At 34.8% G+C, this 26030-nt stretch overlaps 1 protein-coding gene across 2 annotated transcripts in view; it reads left to right on the top strand.

The window, feature by feature from the left end:
* The window catches only part of LOC111050880 (serine/threonine-protein phosphatase 6 regulatory ankyrin repeat subunit A), a 187719-nt gene that overhangs the window by 130838 nt on the left and 30851 nt on the right, over positions 1-26030 (top strand). For both annotated transcript variants that reach the window (XM_039429781.1, XM_039429782.1), the window contains exons 13-22: positions 3487-3750; positions 4467-4573; positions 7804-8050; positions 11242-11448; positions 14333-14477; positions 16508-16707; positions 17543-17740; positions 18172-18378; positions 20532-20663; positions 24410-24616. In XM_039429781.1, coding sequence (XP_039285715.1) covers positions 3487-3750; positions 4467-4573; positions 7804-8050; positions 11242-11448; positions 14333-14477; positions 16508-16707; positions 17543-17740; positions 18172-18378; positions 20532-20663; positions 24410-24616 — 1914 coding nt within the window. The remainder of the gene's footprint in view (positions 1-3486; positions 3751-4466; positions 4574-7803; positions 8051-11241; positions 11449-14332; positions 14478-16507; positions 16708-17542; positions 17741-18171; positions 18379-20531; positions 20664-24409; positions 24617-26030) is intronic.

Here is a 26030-nt window from a genome sequence, read left to right as displayed (position 1 = left end):
AAAACAGCTGATCAAAAAGCTTGTCATTATTTGAGTTTATTATTCAATAATTAAAACATTTTGAATAATATCATCTTATTGTCATTTGAAAGAATAAGAAAGTATAAACTCAACCTCCCACATAATTGAACATAATCTTTTAGGTTATTTAGACAAATCAGAATTAAAATGAAAATACTTGAACAATTTCCTGATATTCAGATTACCTCAGATTTGCTAGAGCTATGACCTTCCACTTTGGCTTTCGGAAGTGCTTAATAAACAATTATTCTCATATATATATATATATATATATATATATATAATATATATATATATATATATATATATATATATATATATATATATATATATATAAATTGTTCATTTTTCAGTAGAGGCGAAAAATAGCGTTCGCACCACGGGCAACAATGTTTTTCCGGCGAAAAGTCTCATTTTCGGCCCTAGGTACGAAATATACTATTAAACGAGCATTAACAGTTAATATTATATCAATAAACCTGTATCAGCTACCGTCTATAGGAGGCATTGACAAGACTGAAGATCGGCAACGTTGTTCTCCTATCTCCACTGCCATTATAACGTGGACCTCACTGTAGGGCTGGTTTCCGAGCTCGGGATTTAGCTAAGCTCTAGACTTTAAACAGCTGGAATCGGAAAATTGGCTTTCCCAAAACAGGGCGTAGTCGCAGTCTACGTTTGAATTGAATTTCAAAGTACTAGAAAATTGAACCCAAACAAGGGAAAATAGTGTAAAGTTTCAGCTATTTTAAATTATTAAGGAATGTTTCATTTTGTCGAGGAATACGTTTCCAGTAATCTGAATATGCGAGAAATTTGTGATATTTTCACCATTTCCATATAGTCTCGCATATTCAAAGTTGCGTTTCTTGTGATACACTTCAGATAAAAAATCCAACAAGTAGTCGAAGTTGTAGAAACTTTTCTCATCATTCCACTCACATGAATAATACTTTTGATTCCAATACCGTTCAAAAGTTACAGCCAATTGAAAAATTATTATTTTTATTTTCTCATTTTCTTGCGATTTTACTGTTATTCAAGGGTCTCTAAAACGAGTACAATAAATGATAAAAACTTGAGATAGGTCTCAAATTGAAGAGAATGTCATGCTCTATAAGATAAGCTGCCTTAAATTCATCTTGCATCACTCTATATTATCGAGAAACTGTCGAGACTGTAAAAAAGAGAAGAATATCGCAAATTTCTTGATTTTTTTTAAACTAACCTATCTTACTTTATAATTATATTTCGTTTACCTCACATGAAAGAGAAGATTCTGTTTCTTAAATCAAGACCAAGTACCATTTTTTATCATTTCGGGTTACCGAGATACACAGTTTTATATAATTATAGAAATTGGCCATTTTTCTGTGTATTAAATATGGACTAAAATACACTAAAAGAGATTCTTTTTATTTTGTCATCAGATTTCAGTTATGATACATGATTTTGAACCGCCTTGACGAGCTGAGGAGAATTAGCTGTAGGACGAGGAGATCTGATTATTCTATCAAAAGTTATAAGTGTTTAAAGTTTTGATCCTTGACGTATCCTTATGACGTACCCTTCCACTAGGAAATAATGAAATTAAATGTTTCTAACGGGTGATTCTCATAGAAAATAACATTTGTGAGATGATTTCAGCCGAAATATGTATTTTTTGTGAGGAAGGCCTTGAAAAGATATTTTAATGAGAAATTTGTATTTTGGCTGTAGGACATGATTTTCTATTTTTGGGTGTATTCCCCCTCCCCCCCCATACTAAATTCGATAATTCCCAAGGAATCCTGTTCAGAATTAATTGTTATTTCATGTGATATGTGGTTTTTAATCTGTACTAGGAAAATATCCAAGTTGTATAGAGTAGAAGTGGTAGATTTGCATAATTTTGAAAACCCCTTAAAAAATACCCCTTTTTGAAATTTCGTAGCTCTGGAACCAAAAATGGTAGAATCCTGCGCGACCACTCAATTCATTGGAAATTTTATTCTTTTTAATTTTGTCAAGAATGATTTTCCTCCAAAAACTCGGAGTTTTCAAGATTAAATGGAAAAAGTGAAAAAAGCCCGAAATTTTAGGGGTTTTTTGGGGTTTTGGGAGTGAAGCCGCCCTCTGGCATATCAGCAAATTTCAGATTCAAATTTAGCGCCCCAAAATACATATTGAACCGTCAAGAAAAATTTTTTTGGGGCTGTTTCCTGAAAAACGACTGGACTACAAAGCCAGTAGCTCATTTTTTGTAAAATTAAAAAGTGAACGCTCATGCAACCTAACGAATCTGTTCAGTACTACCACGGAATAAGCATACAATAGTAGTGCTTCTTTCCTCTGTGGTACTACATAAGACTTCTGCTAATGCTTCATCTACATTATAGTTACACTTTACACAGCTAGATGGCATACAAATGCACTTTTTTAATTTTATCAGATGTTTTTACTTCAGTTCAGACGACGATCGCTATTGTTTTGTTAACATTTTGTTTTGGTTAGATGTACTTAAAGTAGCTGTTTATTACTGAAATATTGTGATTCAAAGTATTATTTTATAGATTTTTAATCACATCATAATCATTCTACGAGTAATAGTGGTGAAAATCATTTGAATTTATCTATTCAAGCCGAATCAACTCGGATTGATTACATTATAATTTTGTAAGCATTTCAAAGATATAAAATTTCCATTCATGAAAATTATTTTTATTAATGTCTAGGTACCTACTTCAACATTAAACTTTCAATTGCAAGCTTTTGTTTCACATATTAATCAATACATTAGAAACATATTATAGCAACCTTGGTGACTGCTCTTATTTTGGGGTTATATTAGACTTTAATTAATTAAATTTTACGAGTTTGTATTCAAATTCATATTCAATTTCATTTCTCGTTAAATGCTGATTTAAAATGTACACAATAGTCTTAATGCTCATTTAATTTACTCGTTTTCGTTTTATTAGTTTCCTATTCTGACTAATTTATTTAGGGTACTTTTATTTGTGCTATGGCTATAGAGGGGGTTAACAACTACACTATGAAAATTATTTCTTCCATAATTTGCTCATTCATACAACTCACGTCTGTAAGTACAGGGCCGGTTTCTGAGCTAGGGATTTAGCTAAGCTCTAGACTTTACACAGCTGGAGTCAGAAAATTGGCTTTCTGAAACGAGGCGTAGTCGTACTTTATAATAATCTTTATTTTCTCATATCTTTAATTGGAAACTTTTTTCCTTGACGAAATGAAACACTACTAAATAATCCAAAATAGTTGAAATTTCACACTCTTTATTTTATTTTGTGTTCAATTCTCTATCTCTTTTTCGCTTTGCTCTGTTGCCAGATCGTCTTTCAACAATTTAGGATAATTCTATTAATAATTAATCAACAAAATATTCCATCCTACATTGTCCAAACTTTATATTCTCCTTTTGGTTGTTTTAACTGAGCTGATCACTTTTTACAGACGCTAGAAACAGTGTTCCACAACTGCGCGTTCGTTGGAAACAACGATGTGTTGGTTGAGATCCTGGCACGCATGTCGTCAACTGAGATCCTAAAAGCGCTGAATCGACAAAACAACAACGGCTGGACGCCGTTGCTGATCGCTTGCCATCAGGGGCACGCCGACATGGTCAACACCCTGCTCGCCAACCATGCCAGGGTCGATGTGTTCGACAACGAAGGAAGGTCGGCTCTGCATTTGGCTGCCGAGAGGGGCTATTTGCAGGTTGGTTCACTTGAATTGAACTGTTTTCGGGGTTTAATTTGTACAGAAGTAAATTACTGAGATATTGCAATTATCCACATGTAGACTGGCTGGCCGCTATGGCTTCGTATAAAATGAGCGCTGCTATCCAGAGATTTTCAGTTTGGTGTAAGGGTAAGCACACCTGACCGGCAATTAGGGGTACTGGGTTCGATTCCCGGGCTGACAAATTATTTTTGAATAGTAGCGCTCATCGAATTTCCATCTAGCTGTTTATCCTGTTGTCAATATTTGCAGTAGCAGAAGTCTTTGGGGTGAATATTACAGCATTTTATTTGGATTTTCGCTTGATAATAGTTAAATTTGTACAAAATTTGTAAAGGACCGGTTTCCGAGCTCAGAATTCAGCTAAGTTCTAGACTTTAAACAGCTGGAGTCAGAAAATTGGCTTCCCAAAACGCGCCGTAGTCGCAGTCCACGTTTGAATTGAATTTCGAAAAACTAGAAAATTGGACACAAAATAATTGACCGAGCGAAGTGAGGTCCAAGATTCAAGTCGATGGTTTGACACTTCCTCACCAGATTTTTTATTACAAGTAGCCCTTAATAGAAAAGAGATGAGCAATACTGCTATTATTAAAACATAATTTCTCTTCAACCTGTTAGGTGTGTTCTGTCTCTATTTCAAGTTTTTCATCGATTTACAATATTATTCATTTTATTTACTTGGTGTGTAGGTATGCGATGCCTTACTCACACACAAGGCGTTCATCAACAGCAAATCGAGGGTTGGAAGAACGGCTCTTCATTTAGCTGCAATGAATGGATATGCCAACCTTTGCAAGTAAGTCAATTAATGCAATACAAAGTACAAATTACAAATTGATTGAAATTTAGAAATAGAGTACATTTCTTATTTTCTAATAGTCAAGGTGTAGGGTAACCGTCCACTGGAGGAACCGTATTCAACCGATCCGTTCGGCCGTTGGATCGGACGAATCTGCCGGCTGAATTTGGTCGTCCATTGGAACCGTTTACGTCAGTCTAGTTCAGTAGTTGGCTGGTTGCCAATTATTGAATTAACTACTATCATAGCCACCAAAATGTTTCATAAACAATCATCATATTGAGATTTTGAAAATATAATAAACAAATATCTACTAAATTAGTTAGTCATTACGATAATATTACCTTTAGATCCTATTTGTTCAGCAATCTTTGTTCACAGGTTCCTTTGAACATCACGACAATTATATCTTTTGTCTCGAATATCTCACAATGGAACATGCTCTTGAACCAAACTTATCAACTTTTCGTTGTACATAGCTACAACTTTATAAAACAGAACAACTTCAAAAATCTGGTGTGGTACACTCACACAACTTTCCTTGCCCATTGAACTGTAAGCCTCATTCTTAAAGGAGAATAATTTAGGGGAATAACATAATGACGATTGGCGGCAACATATTTGAAACTACGATCAGACTACTGTATAATATGTATATTATAATATTGTTTTCAGAGTACTTTTTCCTTTGTGTAAATTGTGAAATTCGATTATTCTTTTAAAAGTCGTCAAAACAGCTGTTCTACAGATGAAATATCTCGACTATGTGTTTCTTTTTATAAACTGCTCTACCTACCTACTTCATGCACGAGAAGGAGTTCACAAAGACCATTTCTCAAGGATGGGGTGGACCCCATTAGTTTCCCAGAAAAAACTCATGCCAGTTGATAGAGCTGATAAATAACTATACAGGGTATGAATTTGAAATAAATCGGTCAAGTCATTTTTGAGAAAATCGTGAAAAACATGGTTTTTTTAGTAATTATCTGCCATTTTTCTCAAGAATATTACGGAGCTCCTGCAATTTTCCCAGAAATGAGACTCAAGTCAGTTGATAGGGCATATGAATATCCATGGTATAAATTTGAAGAAAATCGTTAAAGCCGTTTTCGAGAAAACCGTGAAAAATATGGTTTTTAGATTATTATCCGCCATTTTTCTCAAGAATATTACGGAGCTCCTAAAATTTTCCCAGAAATGAGACTCATGTCAGTTGATAGGGCCTTTAAATAGCTATCCATGGTATAAATTTGAAGAAAATCGTTATAGCCGTTTCCGAGAAAAACGTGAAAGACATGGTTTTTTAGTAGTTATCCGCCATTTTCTCCGCCATCTTGAATTGAATTTTATTGAATTTCTTATTGTCGGATCCTCATGGTATAAGGACCTTAAGATAAAATTTCAAGTCAATCGGTTAAGGTTAGGAATGGAGTTATCGTGTTCACAGACATACACACATACCAACACCCAAAAATCATGTTTTTGGACTCAGGGGACCTTGAAACGTATAGAAAACTTGGAATTGGGGTACCTTATTTTTTTTGAAGCAATACTTTCCTTTTCTATGGTAGTAGGTAAAGGAAAGTAAAAACAATAACAAACAAGACTGTGAAACAATTTTAGGTTAGGAACACTTTGTTGTCTCAGCTCGACTAGTTAGTTCGGCCGAATAGAGCCGGAAAATCTCATTCAATTCGGATCGAAAAATTGATCGGCCGGAGACGGGAACCTGTTGCAATGGACGAGCAACCATCCATCAATCTATTCCTTTCTTTGTTGGGGGATCGTTCGGTCGTGTTTTGTAGTTTTTGGCCGATGCTAGTTCGGACGGAAACGGTTCTAGTGGACGGCCCAACTTAAATTGCTGTAAAGTGAAATATATTATATTTATTAAACCATGACCGAACTTTGAATTGATCTCCACTCAGCTACCTTTACAGCTACCCTCTACCTTTTCTGCTTCCTTCTAAGCTACCTTCTACGTTATTTACTCTGATATCCTGTACATTCTCAGCAGCTACATTCTCTTGTTCCCTCTGTCACAGCTAACTTCTCTGCCTTCTCAGCTGCTTTCCCTGATACCCTCCTATAGTGAGGTCCACGTTGTAATGGCAGCGTTTGATTAGCAATGGTATTGTTATCCTTGTCTATCATTCAACAAAGCGGATGGCGCTATCTCTTTTTCGCTTTGCTCTGTTGCCACATCGTCTTTTAACAATGTAGAATTAATAATAATTAACAAAATATTTTATCTTAATTATGAAAATTCATTATGATATTATTGAAAAATATAATTTCTTGCTTAATAAAATATAGTTTATTATTTCAAACTAGAATGAACAAGTAATATTACATCAATAAAACTGTTATCAGCTACCGTCTATAGAAGGCATTGACAAGACAGAGGATCGGCAGCGTTGTTCTCCTATCTTTCATCACTTCCATTATAACGTGGACCTCACTATAACGCTATCTCTTTCTCGCTTTGCTCTGTTGCCAGATCATCTTTCAACAATGTAGGATAATTCTATTAATAATTAATAAATCTATTTCTCGCTATGCTCTGTTGCCAGATCGTCTTTCAACAGTGTAGGATAATTCTATTAATAATTAATTAACAGAATATTCCATCCTAATTATGAAACTATTGAGAAATATAAATTCTTGCTTAATAAGATATAATTGATTATTCTGAAGAAGAATGAACAAGTAATATTACATCAAGAAACCTATATCAGCTACCGTCTACAGAAGGAATCTTATTCATTAATTATACAATAATAAGTACATTATCAAAATGATAGGGAGAGGAAAAATAAGCTAACCTTGTGCTATTCCTCTCCCAAATTTAGATAACATTTAGTCCGAAATAGGTTAAGTCTTGTAGTTCTTCAATCCACAAAGTTTTCAGTTCTCAAGTATTTTTACAAAGTAGATTTTCAAATTTAGATGCTTCAAAACTAAACATAGGAAAAATTTTCTAAAATAGGAAATATTCACATATTGATAAGAAATTGAATTGACAAGAAAGATGATCGGCTGCGTTGTTCTCCTATGCCATTATAACGTGGACCTCACTATAGTTTCTTAGCTACCTTCTCTGATGTATTTGGGAGAGGAATAGCACAAGGTTACCTCATTTTTCCTCTTCCTATCATTTTGATAATGTACCCATTGTATGAATCAATAAATGAATGAATATTGTATTTGTATATTTCGTTGTGCAGATTTTTAGTGCAAGACCACAACGCGACTATCGACGTGTTGACGCTCCGCAAGCAGACGCCCCTCCACCTGGCGGCCGGCTTCGGTCAGCTGGAGGTGTGTCAGCTGTTGCTCGACATGGGGGCCAGCATAGACGCCACCGACGACCAAGGCCAGAAGCCCATTCATCAGGCAGCGCAGAACAATTTCAGCGAAGTCGCCAAACTGTTTCTGCAGCAGCATCCTAGTTTGGTCATGGCTTTCACTAAGGTTCGTGTTTACACGTTTCTCTGCCAATTTCAAAACATGGCTTTCACTGAGGTTCGTGTTTACAGGATTCTCTACTAGTTTTAAAAATATGTGACAAAGTAATAAACTCATAATATTTGTTTTTAATGGTGTATTTGGTCCATAGGGTTCATTTACCTTATACCGGGTGTTTCAAAAAAATAACCCAATTCTAAACAGTTATATATATATATTTTGAAAAATGGTGGACATACCAATTTTACATCAAATTACTCTCAGATATCGAATGCCCTCCTTTTGAGGCTCAGACGTAAATGAGCCAAATTCTTCCCAGACTGTTCGCAAGATGTCTTCTCTGACTGTAGCTACTGCATCAGTTATCCTGGTTTTTAGCTCCTCAATATCAAGTGCTAAGGGAGGAACGTGCTAAGATCGTGTTTATGGTCCTACCTTAGCACTTGATATTGAGGAGCTAAAAACCAGAATAACTGATGCAGTAGCTATAGTCTGAGAAGACATCTTGCGAACAGTCTGGGAAGAATTTGGTTCATTTACGTCCGAGCCTCAAAAGGAGGGCACATAGAACTTTTATAATACATCATCATAAACTCGATACTTTTGTGAGTAATTTGATGTAAAATTCGTTTGTGGGCATCATTTTTCAAAATAAATATAACTGTTTAAAATTGGGTCATTCTTTTTGAAACACCCGGTATTGACAGATTCACTTGATGTTTCTTGTTTTCACCCTTATTAGACTAAAAATATATTTCTATATGTTCATTTATTGCATCTTTTGTTTGTTTCATAGGCTTTCTTCAAAAATGTGGAATATGAATTCTAAATCCAAGAAATCCCAAGTATACTAATGAAAATCTGTCATCAATGTAAATATTTTTTGGTAGCCTATCTTGTATCTGATGTATATTTATCTTTCAAACATTGGTAGATTAATTCATTTAAGACGGATAGAATGCCATTTTTAGAAAGAAGTGGCTTACATTGATCGAGATAGCCCGCCTCAGAAATCACTCGGACTGCTCTCTTTTGAATTAATAGCACTTTAGAAGTTCTAGATGCCACAATTTCAAACCATAACTCATCCTCGAATGAAAAAAAAAACAAAATAGGCCTGTCTGACCACCGAAATTGGCAGTTCAGACATCAGCCTTCTCAGTAGATAGACAATGCTGCTGAGACTGGAGCACATCATGTCTATATGAGGTTCCCAGAGTAACTTGGCATCAAGAGTGAACCCCAATAATCGAACCGGCTGCAAACACTCACTGACTTCTGATAGAGAGAACAATATACTTTGGGTTTTGGCCTTATTCAGAGATAATCCGTTTAGTGAGAACCAATCACGAGCTTTATCATACAGTTGCAGCACATCTGCTTTAGCCTGGGTGACAATCTTATTTGCAGAGAAAAAGGAAGTGTCATCCGCATAGAACAGCACATTTCTAGATAGTAGTGCAAATCATTAAATTTATTGCTACAAGAAAGAGTTATGGGCCCAACAATGAACCCTGCGGCAAGATTCAAGATTTCTTTATTGCGAAAAACATTTATATACAAATGCATAGATAGCATCGTCATAATAAATCAAACATGGCAAATAAAGAGTATTTACATTCATAGAAATAAAAATTCAAACACAAGCATACAAACTGCAAACAAAAATACCCTCAAATTAGAAACTCCTCTTTTCTAAACGGGCATTTTTCCATTAAAATATTTTTCATGGTTCTCTTAAATTTACCCACTTCTAGCTCCTTCAAATGTGCAGGAAGCTTATTATAAGCTCTTATACCAAACTCCTTAAAGCAGTTCAATGTATTTGCATAGTTGCACTGGTTCACTCTAAGAGATTCTGAATTTCTTGTGAAATGGTTGTGAACGTTGCTATTCACAGAATTACTTGCCAAATTAATTTTTACATACATAAGACATTCAAGAATGTAAATAGCTGTTACTGTCAAAATGTTGAACTTTTTAAATAAATCTAGACAATAAAAACGACTATTCACATTAGCAATGACCCTTACTGCTCGTTTCTGTAACACAAATAGTTTTACTTTGTTGTAGTTCTGACTCTGTGTTACTTGTAAATATTACTTGTAATAAGGCCTGATCAGGCCTCAGAAGCTCCTCCTCAGGAGTGAAATGCATTCCTCAATACTCCAACAAAAGTAAGTGTTTTTTTTTTCAAATATTTACAAGTAACACAGTGTCTGAGCTACAACTAGTAGTTCTGTGAACAGTAGACCTCGCGCTCAGTAAGTTACATTGACCTGTTGTTGTTTTCTCAAAAATTAATAAATAATTAATAAATTGAAAACGTCTAGAAAAAATCCTAAATAAACATAGAGCTTTCTGACGTGTCGTCCCGGAATGTGAGTGTGAGCGCTGTTATCAGGTCTGGCTGTAACTGTCTACAAAGTTGATGGAAAGATACATTTTCAAGATGTTCGATATTTTTGAACGGGTAGTTTTATAGTCAACTGTCTACTAACGTTGATGGAAAGATACATTTTCAAGATGTTCGATGTTTTTGAACGGGTAGTATTATAGTCCACTAGACAGCTGATTTATGATGAATAATTCTATAGTCTGATTTTTACTCTAATATTGGCACATGAAGGAGGCTCCTTTTATAATTATTATCCTTGAAATGGAACATTTCCAAAAACCTTGTATATACGTCGACGCGCAATTTAAAAAGGAACATACCTGTTAAATTTCATGAAAATCTATTACCGCATTTCGCCGTGAATGCGCAACATATAAACATTAAGAGAAATGCCAAACCGTCGACTTGAATGTTAGGCCTCACTTGGCTCGGTCAACAAAGTTATTATATAGTGTTTCGTCATGGAAAGCAACTTCAATTTCAACAAATAGTTTGTTTACATTCGTATCATTACCCCATGAGGCAAAAACACCATAATACAAATGAGAATGAATATAAGCAAAATACACTGAAATTAAAACACTCTTATCAACAATGAACTTCAATCTATTCAACATAAAAATTCCCTTCGACAGTTTGCACACCCCGTTTTACCAGATAAGGAATCGAGCACTGATCATTCCAATGTACAATCTGTTTTCCCTCAGAAAGGTATCAGAGAGTAAGAACTTGTAATATTATAATATTTTATGCAAAGTTTTCAATGATTCCAAATTAATTGATTTAATGTTGTGTGTAGGACGGCAATACGTGTGCCCACATAGCAGCAATGCAGGGCTCGGTGAAGGTGATCGAGGAGCTGATGAAGTTCGATCGCACGGGAGTCATCTCGGCACGGAACCGCATCACGGAGGCCACGCCCCTCCAGTTGGCGGCCGAGGGAGGTCATGCCGACGTCGTCAAGGTCCTCGTCAGGGCGGGGGCCTCTTGTGCCGACGAGAATAAGGTATCATTTGCTTCTATGCGTTTCAAATCAAATCGTCTCTTGTGCCGACGAGAATAAGGTATCTTTTGATTCTATGCGTTTCAAATCAAATCAAACCGTTTATTGCACAAAAATACATGTTACAATATCATCAGAAATAAAAGATAGCTTAAGAAGATATCCTATGGTATCAATGGTTTATGTTCCAAATATCAAGCCGATTCTTACTGACCCGTACCTGATGGGTTACATCAGGCCCATTAATAATCAAATCAAATTTATTCACCAATTATCAACAGTTTTACAAGAAAATAAATAAATAATTTGTTGTTAAATAATTGGCGTGGCTAGAAAAAGAAATGTTGTGCTCTAGCCACGAGCTCAAAACATTCCTTACCTATATTTTAACATGATTTTAGAATTAATACAGCTCTTTATAATATAATCCAGACCAGTATAATACAGATAGACAAATAAAAATAAAAAATCATATACTTAATGTAATATAATTAATCGTATAATATAACCAAGATATTGAATGAAAAAGACTAAGATATTGTCAAAAAACCACTGATTTATTGAAATTAGAAAGACGGTTTCGGTTATTACACCATTGTCAATCTCTGATAAACTAAAACTAAAGAAAAAAAAATAACCAAGATACTTCAAATATGTTAAATAGCACTAGAATTTCAAAATAGATTAGTGGACATTTGCATACTTTGATAAACATTATTAAGGTAATAATATTAAACATACGGTATTTAAGAAAAATTGAAAAATATATTTTGTTTATCAATTGGGAATTTTAAAGTAATAATTTATTTTCACCCATTCCTTTATTGAATCAAGAAGTTTAGTTTTTGTTATTTTTGTAGTGATAAAGTTTTCCGGGATTTTATTTATCAACTTACTTCTTTGATACTCAAATTGGCGTTTGCACGTTGTTAATGATGTAAAATCTATATTAAAAGTGTTAAATACCGTGGGACGTATATTATAAGGAACAGTTCGAGGAATAAATATGTGATTATTTTTGTTCAGGAATAAGATTAAATTTGCTATGTAGGTTTGACGTAGTGTGGGTAAGCCAATTTCTTCAAAGATATTCCTGCTGGAATAACGCCTGAGCCTTCCTAGCGCCGCTTTAATAATATGTTTTTGAATTATGAATAGTTTTTTAAGTGGGTATCATAGGCTGCTCCCCAAACTTCTTCAATATTGTAATAGAAAAGCGATAATAATATCGAGTGACCTTGCAACGGTATTTAGTAACTCATTTCACAGTTTCATGAGAAAAAAAATCGTTGTGTTATGTCTGATTATGTTGTTATTGTCTGATTATATGTCTGATTATGTGTTATGTCTGTTATGTCTGAAATTTCAATAGAAATTTACTCGGGATTTTAAAGAGATTGAATATTGATAAAAATCTGGCCTGGTTTCTAGTACACTCATTAAGGGCCGGTTTCCGAGCTCGGGATTTAGCTAAGTCCTAGACTTTAAACAGCTGGAGTCAGAAAATTGGTTTTCCAAAACGGGGCGTAGTCGCAGTCATTGTCATAGTCACGTTTGAATTAAATTTCGAAAAACTAGAAAATAGAACACAAAATAAAATAAAGAGAAAATAGTGTAAAGTGTCAGCTATTTTGAATTATTTAGGAATGTCCAATTTCGTCAAGGAAAAACGTTTCCAATTATAGAAATGAGAAAATAAAAACTACTGTTACAAAAGCTGCGACTACGCCCAGTTTTGGAAAACCAATTTTCTGACTCCAGCTGTTCAAAGTCTAGGACTTAGCTAAATCCCGAGCTCGGAAACCGGCCCTAAATCTAATTAAATTGATTCATTTAAAAATATTAATTAATCCTAGATGATACCGCACATAGAGAAATATAGAATACTGGCGTACTATCAATATTATCCGAATGGTTTGATAGTTTTCACCTGTTCCCAAAGATAAGTATCGGTTCCTTGAAATTAATATGAACAGGTAGTCTCATGTAATAAGAGTAATAACATTTAATTACATTTGTTCTAGTAATAACATTTGGTTATTCCATCTTTAAGCAATAATGGCTTTCTATCTCAATAAACAATCACATGTCAAGAAATTGACTACCAGACTTTAGTCAATGACCTATGGACGAAACTAGTCGTTAATAGTACTTTACGTCACAAGTCCGGTAACGATAATTTACCGCATAAGTATGATTGTTTCTGCCCGAAACGTAGTTGGGGGCAGAATATTATCATACGAATGCGGTAAATACGTTACCGTACAAGTTACGTACAAGTTACGTACAATATTTTTTGTCATATTTATCTGAGAAAGAATAATATTGCTGAGAAACAGAAACCATTACCTGCTTATGCTCGAGTTACTGCATTTTATAAACATGACCTAGCCCGTAGCGCCTAGTTCATAACAGACAGACCCATCGAGCTCAAACAAAATAATAAAGGCCTATATTATAAGATTTCAGATGAGTTCTTATAACTTGAAACTTCTTAGATGAGTTCTTGAATTATTTGAGTTATTATATTAACATAGGACTAGATTAACTATAGAACTAGGAAACATACTCGACTGTAAAGAGAAAATTATGATCTCTTTACAGTATAGTATGCTGTAATGAAAATCACATGTTTTCTTGTTCTGCAAACAGCTGTTTACCGGCTTGATTCAATGCATGGAGAACAGCTGCAATTGAATAAGTATGACAAAAAAATTAAAGTTTTTTCAATAAAGGGTACAACAAGTTTTTATATTGTTTTTTTTTTAATCAGACTGTAGTCTTATTTTGATCAGTTGAGTGTGAAGACACAGCTTGATAGAACATCCATGTTAGGTCTGGTATCCTCGATTATAACTAAACTATGACACTAATGTATGTGTTTCAGGCTGGATTCACAGCAGTGCATTTAGCAGCACAAAACGGTCACGGCCAAGTGCTGGAGGTGATGAGATCTTCCCAGTCGCTCAGAATATCCAGTAAAAAGCTCGGAGTCACAGCTCTGCATATAGCTGCTTATTTCGGCCAAGCTGGTGAGATCTCAATCTATACAGGCTGTTCTGAAAGAAGGTGCCCATACGTCAGGGCGTGATTCCTTACATCGGAAGAAGAGAAAAAGTTTCAATTAACATAGGTCCGAAAATGCTTGGTTACCAAGTTATACAGGGTGAAAGATTTTGTCTGAATTTCAGTTCCCCTGCTGAAACGAAACCCTACGGGTATTTGTTGGCTGTTGATTAAGAAAATCGGGGCACCGACCTCCGCTCGTTATTTTTATTTATTGATAAACAGAACACATTTCTCTAAAATGGTCGTGTTTATATTTCACAGCTGGCTATATGTCATCTTGTGAGTTTCGGGGATGCGATATTTTGATTTTTCACATACTCACTCGCTCACTCACTTTTTTACTATCCACAGCTGTTCCAGCCAAGGATGAATTATCCTTTTAATGTCGTTCAGCGAGTTTCCCCAAGGATGAGACCTAGTGCAATCGAATTTTTATATCATAAACCTACTATGTTCCAAATTTCGTGAAAATCGTTAGAGCCGTTTTCGAGATCCGTTGAACATAAATAACCAGATATTATAAAAATATAAACAGACATACAGAAATTGCTTGCTTAATATAATAGGATGTGGAATCTAGCGTATTTTATGTAAAATGAACTGAATAATCGAATAAAACCGTTTCCAGACCAGTAGCTACAGTAATGTTTAAGATATGTGACGAAATACGCGAAACTTGGTCCCGAAAAACAAGTTCCTTTAAGGTTTGCAGCAGATTAAGGCACAACTCACACTTACGCGAGTCAGGTCGAGAAGAGACTCGACTCTAGTCGAGAGCATGTGTTTTCAAATGGTGATGTCGCGGAGACTAGAATCGACTGGTCTGAGTGTCACCATTTGGAAACACAAGCTCTCGACTGGAGTCGAGTCTCTTCTCGACCTGACTCGCGTAAGTGTGAGTTGAGCCTTAATATGTTAAATATACAATAAACACAACATATTTTTTACAGAACTTGTAGAAAATTTAATTTCAAAGAGAAATATATGTAAAATAAGTCTATAATAGACAAACGCAACCTGAAAATCTAAAGCTTAATTATCCCAAACAAAACGATCGTAGCGAGCTCCTTCTTTTGACCTGACGTGGCTTACTCCTTCGTTCTCCTTATTTTATTCTTTATTCTCACAATAAATATTTCATTTTTGAGCAGGTTCTCCATACTATAGTGAGGTCCACGTTATAATGGCAGTGGAGAAAGATAGGACAACAACGTTGAATCATAGACAAGGATAGCAATACCATTGCTAATTAAACACTGCCATTATAACGTGTACCTCACTATAGTATATCAATATGTAACTATAATAACTAGTGAACCCTTGAGTTGATGAACTCGCTCAAGAACTGTTGTATTGTAATCTTTGAAACCTGCAACTTTTTATTATATACAGAGTTGATGAAAATTATGAAAACAGCAAAATATTTCTCTTACAAGAATCATTTGACAAGTAGGTTCCATTGGGGATCCTATTTGAATTGAAATATTACTCTTTCACTTCAACATCCAATATTAACCAGCTGGAATCATGTGTCAGCGCGTGTGATAGCTCCCAAATAGCCTCCCTGATGTTATGAATGAATGGGAAAACTGTAATAATTGCATGCAATGAATTTTTCAGTTGACTGAATCATAACAATTTCTTTCTTATGTACTTTCAATGTTATTTTTATATCCCGAAAAAGGTCGAAGGAGTGAGTCAATTTTGTTGTCCAACGAACTTGACCTGTAAAAAGGTTCGAAGAATACGTGTTCAAAATTTGAAGCTGATTGATCAATTCTTGCTAAACTTATTGTAGAACATACACACAAACGGATAACGACTTTGGCCTTCAGTAAGTCAAAAATGAGAACTCACTAACGATTGTTCAATTATATACCGTACAATATCAATATATACCGGTCGGTATTTTTTGGCCAATTTGAATGGTCAAACATGCAAGTGTAAACTACTATGTTGACCAATTTGAATGAATTTCTAATAACTTTTGCAGACACGGTGAGAGAACTGTTAGCCCATGTGCCGGCCATAGTGAAGTCAGACCCGCCGTCTGGGTCTAGCCTGGTGGGTGAGCTGGGTAACGAGTCAGGCATGACCCCTCTCCACCTCGCCTCCTACTCGGGCAACGAGAATGTCGTCAGGCTCCTGCTCAACTCAGCCGGGGTGCAAGTCGAGGCATCCACCACCGAAAACGTAAGATTATTGATATCACAATCGTGAAAGAGAGTTAGTTGTTCATATTGCAATCGTTAATTACTGAAGAATGAAAGACTAAATTGATTTTTTTCAATTTAGCTTAGCTTATATTCATCCTAAAATTGAAGATGGAAAGAATATGGAATTCTGTGTAATTCATCGTACATCGCATATTTCCTGGACCATCTATTGACAATCAACAACTATGAAAACATTAAATTCATCTTTGAAACACTGATTTAACCTATCGGTATCTATTTTTTTATTCAATACTTTACTGATAGATATTACTACCAATTGATTGAGAATATGTTGCAATGTCGGAATAATAAATGCTGCATGACTAAGCACATAGGAAGTCCGTATTGAGATGTAAATGAAAATATTGATTGTCAGTTAAATTTCATGATTCACCAAATAAAGTCAAGTATGACATGAGATACATTGACTTTTTGGCGGTACGAAGTTCGCCGGGTAAGCTAGTTCATAATAAAATTATTGAAAAGTATAACTTCTTGCTTAATTAAATATAATTGATTATTATTAACAAGAATAAACAGTTAATATTAAATCAATAAACCTGTATCAGCTGCCGTCTATCATAGAAGGCAAGACTGAGGATCGCCAACGTTTTTCTCCTACCTTTCTCCACTGCCATTATAACGTGGACCTCACTATAGTTGTACGAAATCACAGCTGGCGAACAAGTTGTTCTTTGCTGGTAGTTCCATATTGTAATCGAAAATATTTATCTTATCAATTTATATATAATTTTTATGGCAGATGAATGAATTTGAATATGGATTTGTGACATTTATCGTGTGTATTGCAGGGCTATAACCCTCTGCACCTGGCGTGCTTCGGAGGTCACATAGCCGTTGTGGGTCTACTGCTTAGCAGGTCGGCCGAACTATTGCACAGCTCTGACAAGCATGGCAAGACTGGGCTACATATAGCATCCACGCATGGCCACTATCAGATGGTCGAGGTCCTGTTGGGTCAGGGTGGCGTCATTGATGCCACGGACAAGGTACTACATCATTTTATCCATCTTTCCTTCTTCTTACACTTTATATTCTCTTATCGCATCTCTCTTATTCTTATTATCTTCCTCCTCCTCTCCCTTATCAACGCCAATTCAAAGGTCCGCTAATTTATGTAGATACAAAACAATACAATAATTTATGCAGATTGTAAAACAATATTATCTTAAATGAATTTCTAAATTTCATTATTTTCTCTTATCATGTAGCCTACAGTTCAATATACTAACTTAAGTCACTTAGGGGGCATTTTTGAACTGAAACAAATGAAAATTGGTGTTAAACACAACCTCAAGGAGTGCTCTATCCAACAAATTAATGTAGTTCTAACAAAATTGGTTCATAAATGAAGAAATTATAGCTGTATAAAAATAGGGAGTGACTTATCAGACACCCTGTATTTATTTGATGTGTATAGAACGGTTGGACGCCGCTGCACTGTGCGGCTAGAGCGGGTTGCTTCGAGGTGGTGAAGCTGCTAGTTGAGTCTGGTGCCTCGCCCAAGTCGGAGACCAACTACGGCTCGGCCCCCATCTGGTTTGCGGTCAGCGAAGGTCACAATGACGTACTCATGTACCTCATGAACAAGGAGCATGACACGTACAATCTTATGGAGGATCGCAGGGTAATGTTGCTTCATTATCACATATCACATGTATCGTTTTTACAATAACTACCAACATCTTTCATTATAAATTCCTTTACAATTTCCTCAACAATGAAATAGATTCTGCTTATTTACTTTCCAAACTTAATTTCTACATTTCATCCATAACTCGTTGCTCTTCATTTCCTTTTCGTGTAACACGCTCCAGAAAAGAAAGTCATAAAAACTCTTGAACCTATTTTAGTGATAATATAATGTGAAATATATCTTCTATGTTTGGTTTTGAAGCATCTAAATTCAAAAACTACTTTGTAAAAACGAAGGACGAAAGTTTTTGTGAAGTGAACAACTACAAGACTTAACCTATTTCGGACTATGTGTAACCTTATCTAAATTTGGGAGAGGAATAGCACACACGGTTACCTCATTTTTTCACTCCCTATCATTTTGATGATGTACTTATTGTATGAATTAATAAAGAATAATTTATCCCTTCACCAAAAAAAATAATAATAAACAAGCCAAAAGCATATAGATAAATATAACAAGTTTTTATTGTGTAGAACTAGTATGTGAAAATCTTTAGCTACTCTTAAAAACAACCCTCCCCTCAACTGTAAGAGAGTATTTCTTCCTAAATCGTGGATTTATAGGCTAACGTGACAATTTTGCATGGTATAATATTCATTTAATATAAATGTATTCATTGCCCACATATTATTTGGACGCCTTTAAACTAAAAGGAACCAAGTGACATCAGCACATTTTTGAGGAAATGGGGGTCAAAGTTTTTCGTGGGTCTAAAATTCCTTAATTGCTTGAAGTATTCTTTTATTGTTTAAAACGGAAGATATACATTTTCTTTAGTTAAATTCAACTGGTGTTATGGTAATGAGTGCTTATTTTAAAAGTTATTGAGAAAATTGGTGCTTGGTTCCTTTTAGTTTAAAAGAGATTTTTTATTGTGTATTTATGTGAAAGGAACCAAGTGCATTCTATTTGTTAGATTTATGGCCTTTTCTCATGTTATTCCTTATATCAATAAGAAAAGTGATCAATAATGAAGTAGGAAGTGAATCAATATTAAGTAGATAGATGTCAGAACATACCGACCTCACGTTTATTTATATAAAAACAATTAGGCTAAAAATTCATAGATTTTCTAGGGGTTATCAGAATCAATTTGAAAGTCCAAATCAAAAATGTATTTATTTATTTTATAAATTGAAAATCACAATATCATTCTCAACTCATGAATGATTGGGAAAGGAACAATAATAAGAACCACTTATAATATTAGTAAAACAGAAAATCTAATGAAATATTAAGGTAGGTACAGACTTACGTGCATTTTACTCTTCATTAGCTGATGTTCAGTTTATTATATATGTATTTGCTGCCCTTGGTAATGCAAGATACGATCAAGGTTTTTGAGAGATGCCAAGAGATTTGTAATGGAATGTGAGAATATAAATACCTTTTTTAGAATTCTCATGTAGCCCAATAAACTTTAAATCATAATATTGTACAATATACTTCGAAGCTAAAATTGATAAATCATTGATACTGTTATCATCCATCAACAGAATTAGATCATTTGTACTGCTGTTATCAGATTAAAAAATGGTTTTCTTATTTTTAGAACTCGTGGCTGGAGCTCAAGGCTTTTCTCCAGTCACGCCAAAAACTATTGTAATTTAATGATTAATTTTGTTTGTAAAAATATTTCTTGTATTTGGCAATAAATTCATTATTCATTCATTATGTAGGCTAATATGTGTCACTTTATATGCGACTAACGGTCTCAGTAGCTAATCTTCAACGCTAGTTTTGTAATAAATTTTTATATCACCATCTCAAACAGGTCTAGTACCTCGAGATTGAAATACTCAATTGGCATTCAATTTTATTTTGTAATAGTATTTTCCCATGTTGTAAAATTTGTATTGCTTTTATTATGTATTTCTAAGATGTAGTAAGTTTTCTATTTCTGTCAATAAAACATTTCATTTCATTTGTACAGAAACAGTATGATACCGTACAGATATAATGAACATTGCATCATCTGAAGAAAATCATAACGCGTGTTCGTGGTGTATGAATCTGTACGCACCTTAACAGTTCTAAGCGCATAAATAGACAGTTTGCTGAGGTTTTCTAATTTGTTGCAGTTTGTGTTCAACCTGATGATAGCTGGCAAAAAGTACAACGACAAGCCAATCTCGGAGTTCATCCTGGTGTCTCCGGCGCCCGTTGACGTTGCTGCGAAACTCTCAAATATCTATGTCAATTTGTCCAATAAGGTCAGTTACAGCTATTATCCTGATTAGAGTATTTTTAAAAACTAATTAACTAGTAGTTCTGTGAACAGTAGACCTCGCGCAGTTATAAACCACAGTCTCCTCTAATACTGTCCATCAGAGTAAATTCTGTCCTATCCTGTCGTGTCGGCGAGATATCGGTGTATAAACGACTAACGGCTGTTTGGATTGTTGTATCGACAATGCTAATAATTTTATGTAAACAGCTATGCTGCTATCATCAAAAGCTTACCGAGTTGAAGGAGAGAAAAGTTGGGAGAAAATACTGTGCTACTTCAAGTTAACAATTGCATGCCTCACTGCATGCAATAAATAGTCCACACAACAGCTGTGTTTTCAATAAGTTACATTGAGATATTGAGACAGCTGATTTAAGATGAATAGTTCTATAGTCTGATTTTTACTCTAATATTTGCGTATGAAAGAGGCTCCTTTTCTTTTTATTTATTATCCTTGAAATGCAAAATTTCCAAAAACCTTGTATATACGTCGACGCGAAATTAAAAAAGGAACATACCTGTCAAATTTCATGAAAATCTATTGCTGCGTTTCGCCGTAAATGCGGAACATAATATAAACATATAAATACATAAATAAAGAGAAATGCAAAACCGTCGACTTGAATCTTAGACCTCACTTCGCTCGGTCAATAAGTGGTTACAGGACTAAAGAATCACTCTGTATTATTAGGATATTATATGATCCTGTTCACAGTGGTTCAATTCAAAGTCTGCTGAGATTTTTTTTCTATAGTGAGGTCCACGTTATAATGGCAGTGGAGAAAGATAGGAGATCAACGTTGACGATCATCAGTCTTGTCAATGCCTTCTATAGACAGTAGCTGATACAGGTTTATTGATGTAATATTAACTGTTCATTCTCATTTAAAATAATCAATTATATTTCACTAAGCAAGAAATTATATTTTTCAATAGTTTCATAATGAATTTTCATAATAATTAAGATTGTTAAAAGACGATCTGGCAACAGAGCAAAGCGAGAAAGAGATAGCGCTATCCGCTTTGTTAAATGATAGACAAGGATAGCTATACCATTGCTAATTAAACACTGCCATTATAACGTGTACCTGACTATAGGCTGAAGTCAAATAAGTTTTTCCTCCACCTCCTGTCTAAAGTGCTTACTTTACTCCCTGGAATATAATACTAGTGTCACTTTTTCGCTCTCGGGCAGAAAAAAACAGGAAAACTCCCTAGAGCGTAAAAGTGACTCCATTTAAACAACATGGGAAGCATCTCTATTTTAAAAACTTACATTTGAAATAATATGTTAGAAGGTCTAAGCTCAGATAAGGAAGCAAATAGAGTAGTCATTAAACCAACTAAATTCAATACCTCAACCAGACATTTGATCAATATATGAAATTTATGTTTGTATGCTAAAATTATTACAAACTTCATATCACTATACTAAAAAAATGTATAATTTTTTTTTATTCCATGTTATCAAAATACCAGCCAACGAATATCCCTCATTAACTAATCAAATTTGAAACGGGAACTTCATCATAGCTGTAGTTGTGGCGGCCATTGTTGTTACAACTTTTTCCGACAGAGAGCACTGTCGGCGGAGAACTGTGATTACAAGCCAGCTGTTTCTGTTTGCTTTTTAGATTATGTTGTAACACATTGTTTGGTCACGTACTTTTTTTTAAATTATTTTATTTGCAATTTTTATAAAAATGTAGGTGGAGGAAAAATGTTGTGTACATCACGAGTTAAAAATGTTTTTTCTCCCTCAGGAAAATTGTTGCCCTCGGCTTTGTCTCGGACTTCAAACTTTTCCCTCAGGGAGAAAAAACAGTACTTTTTACTCTAGATATACAAATAACTATTCTCAATTAAATGAAAATGAATAAACGCTTTTTGAGTTTTTGTATCCCGACGTGGTATAACTTTGAGTTTTAATGCTGCCAAAAAATGACAAATTTTTTTATGAGATTGATGTTGTGTAGGCTTTGTGGTTATAGATGTAGCTTTAGTTTTAGAAGTTTGTGTTTCTCCATGGTTCCAAATTTTCTTGAATAGCTCAATGTTATATCGTTACAAGTGGTGATTGAGTGAAATATTTCTAATTAATTTGTTAATTTGAGCCATCTAAATTTGAAATTTATAGTTTCCATGTTTATTTTGGTCTAAAATTGTATAGAGATTGTACATGTGAAATTCTAACCCTAACCCTTAGGGCTTAAAATTCTTATTCTAACCCTTGGACTGTGTCTTGACTGAGTTTGCAAGAAACTGGAAAAGAAAGTGAAAATTCTAAATTTTTGGGACACTATAAAAAGCTTCAGGGCAAGGTCAACATTTTGTATTTAAAATGTTCAGATAGTCCAGATCATTGAAGAAAAATTCAGTTAGTTCGGAGTTTTTTCCAGAAATATATAGGCCTACCTGGTGAATGGACTAGGAACCATGTACCTTGATATTGGTAATCGATCAATGCTATTGATTTTCTTGATTAAGAGTGCGGGTCATCTACCGCCATATTGGATTGAATGTCCCATAAGATCAATGTTATCTTTTGGAACGTTTAGCGTCGTTATTTATGGACGGAAATTAACGTATTATACATCATTGGAAACAGAATAAAATTCTTCAAAGCATGTATTTGTTACTTTTTTTATTTTAAAACTACTTCCTATAATTAAATCAAAAATAAACTTTTCAGAGTTTAAAATTTTTTTCTAGGGTTTTGGAAGGAATATTTGAAATTTGAAAAAACACATGCCTTGCTCAATTAAATTCTTTATCCAATGCAATTTTTTTCAACAAGATCCGATGTAAACTGTAGACGTGAGAGATTCCAAAAGTAATGCATGACTTGTCTGAAAGGACCACTGATTGTGACGGTTGGTTTGTCGTAGTAGTTCAGCAGACTGCCGTAAGATAGTAGCACGCTCGGTCGCTTGCTCACTCTCATTTTGGAGGGAACTCAAATTTCACATAATGTCAAATCTGAATATTTCTTGTGGGTTATGTTTGGTTGTTCACTCAAGTCTTCTGCTGCGTCCACGAGTGAAGTGATTTACAGTTCCTTACAATAATAGTTGTTCAATTGGAAGAAAATTATAGGAAGTTGAAGCTGTTTTGTTTATCTATTTGTTGAATTACCCATAGTTTGTCTTTGTTGAATCTTCAGTGTTTAAACTTAGTTTAGTTTTATTGTTCAGCAGTGTGTTCTTATTTTTTTGAATTTAAGTGCAGTTTATAATAATGGGGAACAAAAAACGCCTGTTACGTAAAAAGCCTAAAAATAAGGGTGGTGAAAGGTTGCGTGAGTGGAGAAAGCAGAAAGAGGTAGGCATTACGGAAGATGCAAGCAAAAAAAGAAATATTGATGATGTTGAGGTAATGAGCTGTGGGGAAGAAGATGATATTATGGTGAACCCAGAGTAGCCAGCTAGCGCTAGCGCTAGAGTGGCGGTTGTTTGGTGAACTACCGCGGGCTGGTTTCAGATACAATGACGTCATTTAATGGGCGGCGCTTTTAAGGCTTTTTTAATGCCATAATGTCAATATCCACTGTGGATAAACTTCCCTCACATTTGAAGAGAAATAGCACAAGAGCTACCTTATTATTTTATCTATCAATGTTATATATAACATCAGTTTTATTTGTATCGTAAATAAATGAATCAATGTACTGTGTGCTTTATCAGAATTGGAATAAAAATTGAAATTTGTAAAATTGTTGTATTTGATTAGGAAAAAGAACGCGCGAAAGATTTGATCGCGGCGGGCAAGCTGTGTGAAAACATGGCGACCGAGTTGCTAGCTTTGGCCGCCGGGGCGGATACGGCTGGTCGCATCCTGACCGCCACTGACCGCCGGAACATCGAGTTCCTGGACGTCCTCATCGAGAATGAACAGAAGGAGGTCATCTCGCACACGGTCGTGCAAAGGTACTTGCAGGTAGGTGTGCTTCTAGAGCCCATAATAAGTGAAGAATGGTCGCCTCAATTCGCAATATCTGTGCAAAATCTCAGCTCTATTATAGTGAGGTCCACGCAGTGGTGTAACGTTTCCAAACCGGACCCCCCCCCCCCGCAAAAAAAAATCCGGACCTCTCTTCTAAAATCGTACCACCTTTCTCCAGCTCCCTTCTCCCTTAATCCTAAGCATCAAACTCTAATGTGAACGTACATCTTTTCATGAGTGAATTACATAGCTCAGTTGAAAAAATAAAACTTGTTCTCGATTGAATTCTACAATTCAAGTCAAGAATTATGTTTTAAGCTACAAATATAGAATCCAACCTTTAGAGCTAGAACTAGAGTTCGTAAGTAGTATCTAGTCTTAAGATTCATGAATTATTAAAATAATAAAGATAACAATTTATAAAAACCTTTGATTTGATGTCTCCTAAAAGCCTCCAAGTTCTGCAATCACTCTTTCTATAACCAGACTGATAACATTGTTCTATTGCATATTTCTTCTTACAAAATGAATGAAACCTGTCATTTTCCACAATAAAACTTCTGCTTTTTTAACAAAAGTTACTTCCATGATTATTTAATTTTTCTTTTTAAAGTATGCAATATATAATTATCATTTCGGGCCCTAGACCGGGTAATTTTATTTTTTCAGAAAACCTATATTAGCCTACATATTATCTGGGCCCTACCCCGGGCCCCCGGGCGCCACGGGGGCAGCGGGGGTGTACGTTACGCCACTGCGTCCACGTTGTAATGGCAGTGGATACAGATAGGAGAACAATGTTGCCGATCCTCTGCCTTGCAATGCCTTCTATAGACAGTAGCTTATACAGGTTTATTGATGTAATAATTAACTGTTCATACTCGTTTAAAATAATCAATCATATTTTATCAAATTAAATTTTTAATGATTTCATATTGAATTTTCATAATCAAGATTAAATATTTTGTTAATTAATTATATTTCTACATTGTTAAAAGACCATCTGGTAACAGAGCAAAGCGAAATAGAGATAGCGCTATCCGCTTTGATAGACAAGGATAGCAATATACAATTGCTAATTAAACACTGCCATGATAACGTGGACCTTACTATAGTTGATACCGATACATTTTTTGGCCTTTAAATTGTGTGTAAATTAAATCTTGAACTCTTCATAACCTCTGAGCTAATATTATTTTTAAATTAAGGTTTAACTCACAGGCTTTGCCCATGTGAGGAACCTTCTTCAAGTTTTGTATATGTATATTCTGTGTTGTTATTATCCATCTTGTTTTCACTGGTATTATAACTATTGTATTCTTGAATAACTTTTGAGTGAAAAAAACACTCACATTCTTTGGTGTGGTGACGATCGTTTCGTGCTGGTGTTGCACATTCTCAAACCAAA

The sequence above is a fragment of the Nilaparvata lugens genome, chromosome 5 (assembly GCF_014356525.2).
Source record: "Nilaparvata lugens isolate BPH chromosome 5, ASM1435652v1, whole genome shotgun sequence".
Taxonomy (NCBI): domain Eukaryota; kingdom Metazoa; phylum Arthropoda; class Insecta; order Hemiptera; family Delphacidae; genus Nilaparvata; species Nilaparvata lugens.
The sequence above is the reverse complement of the archived record's forward strand: the minus strand, read 5'-3'. Positions and strand labels throughout refer to the sequence as shown.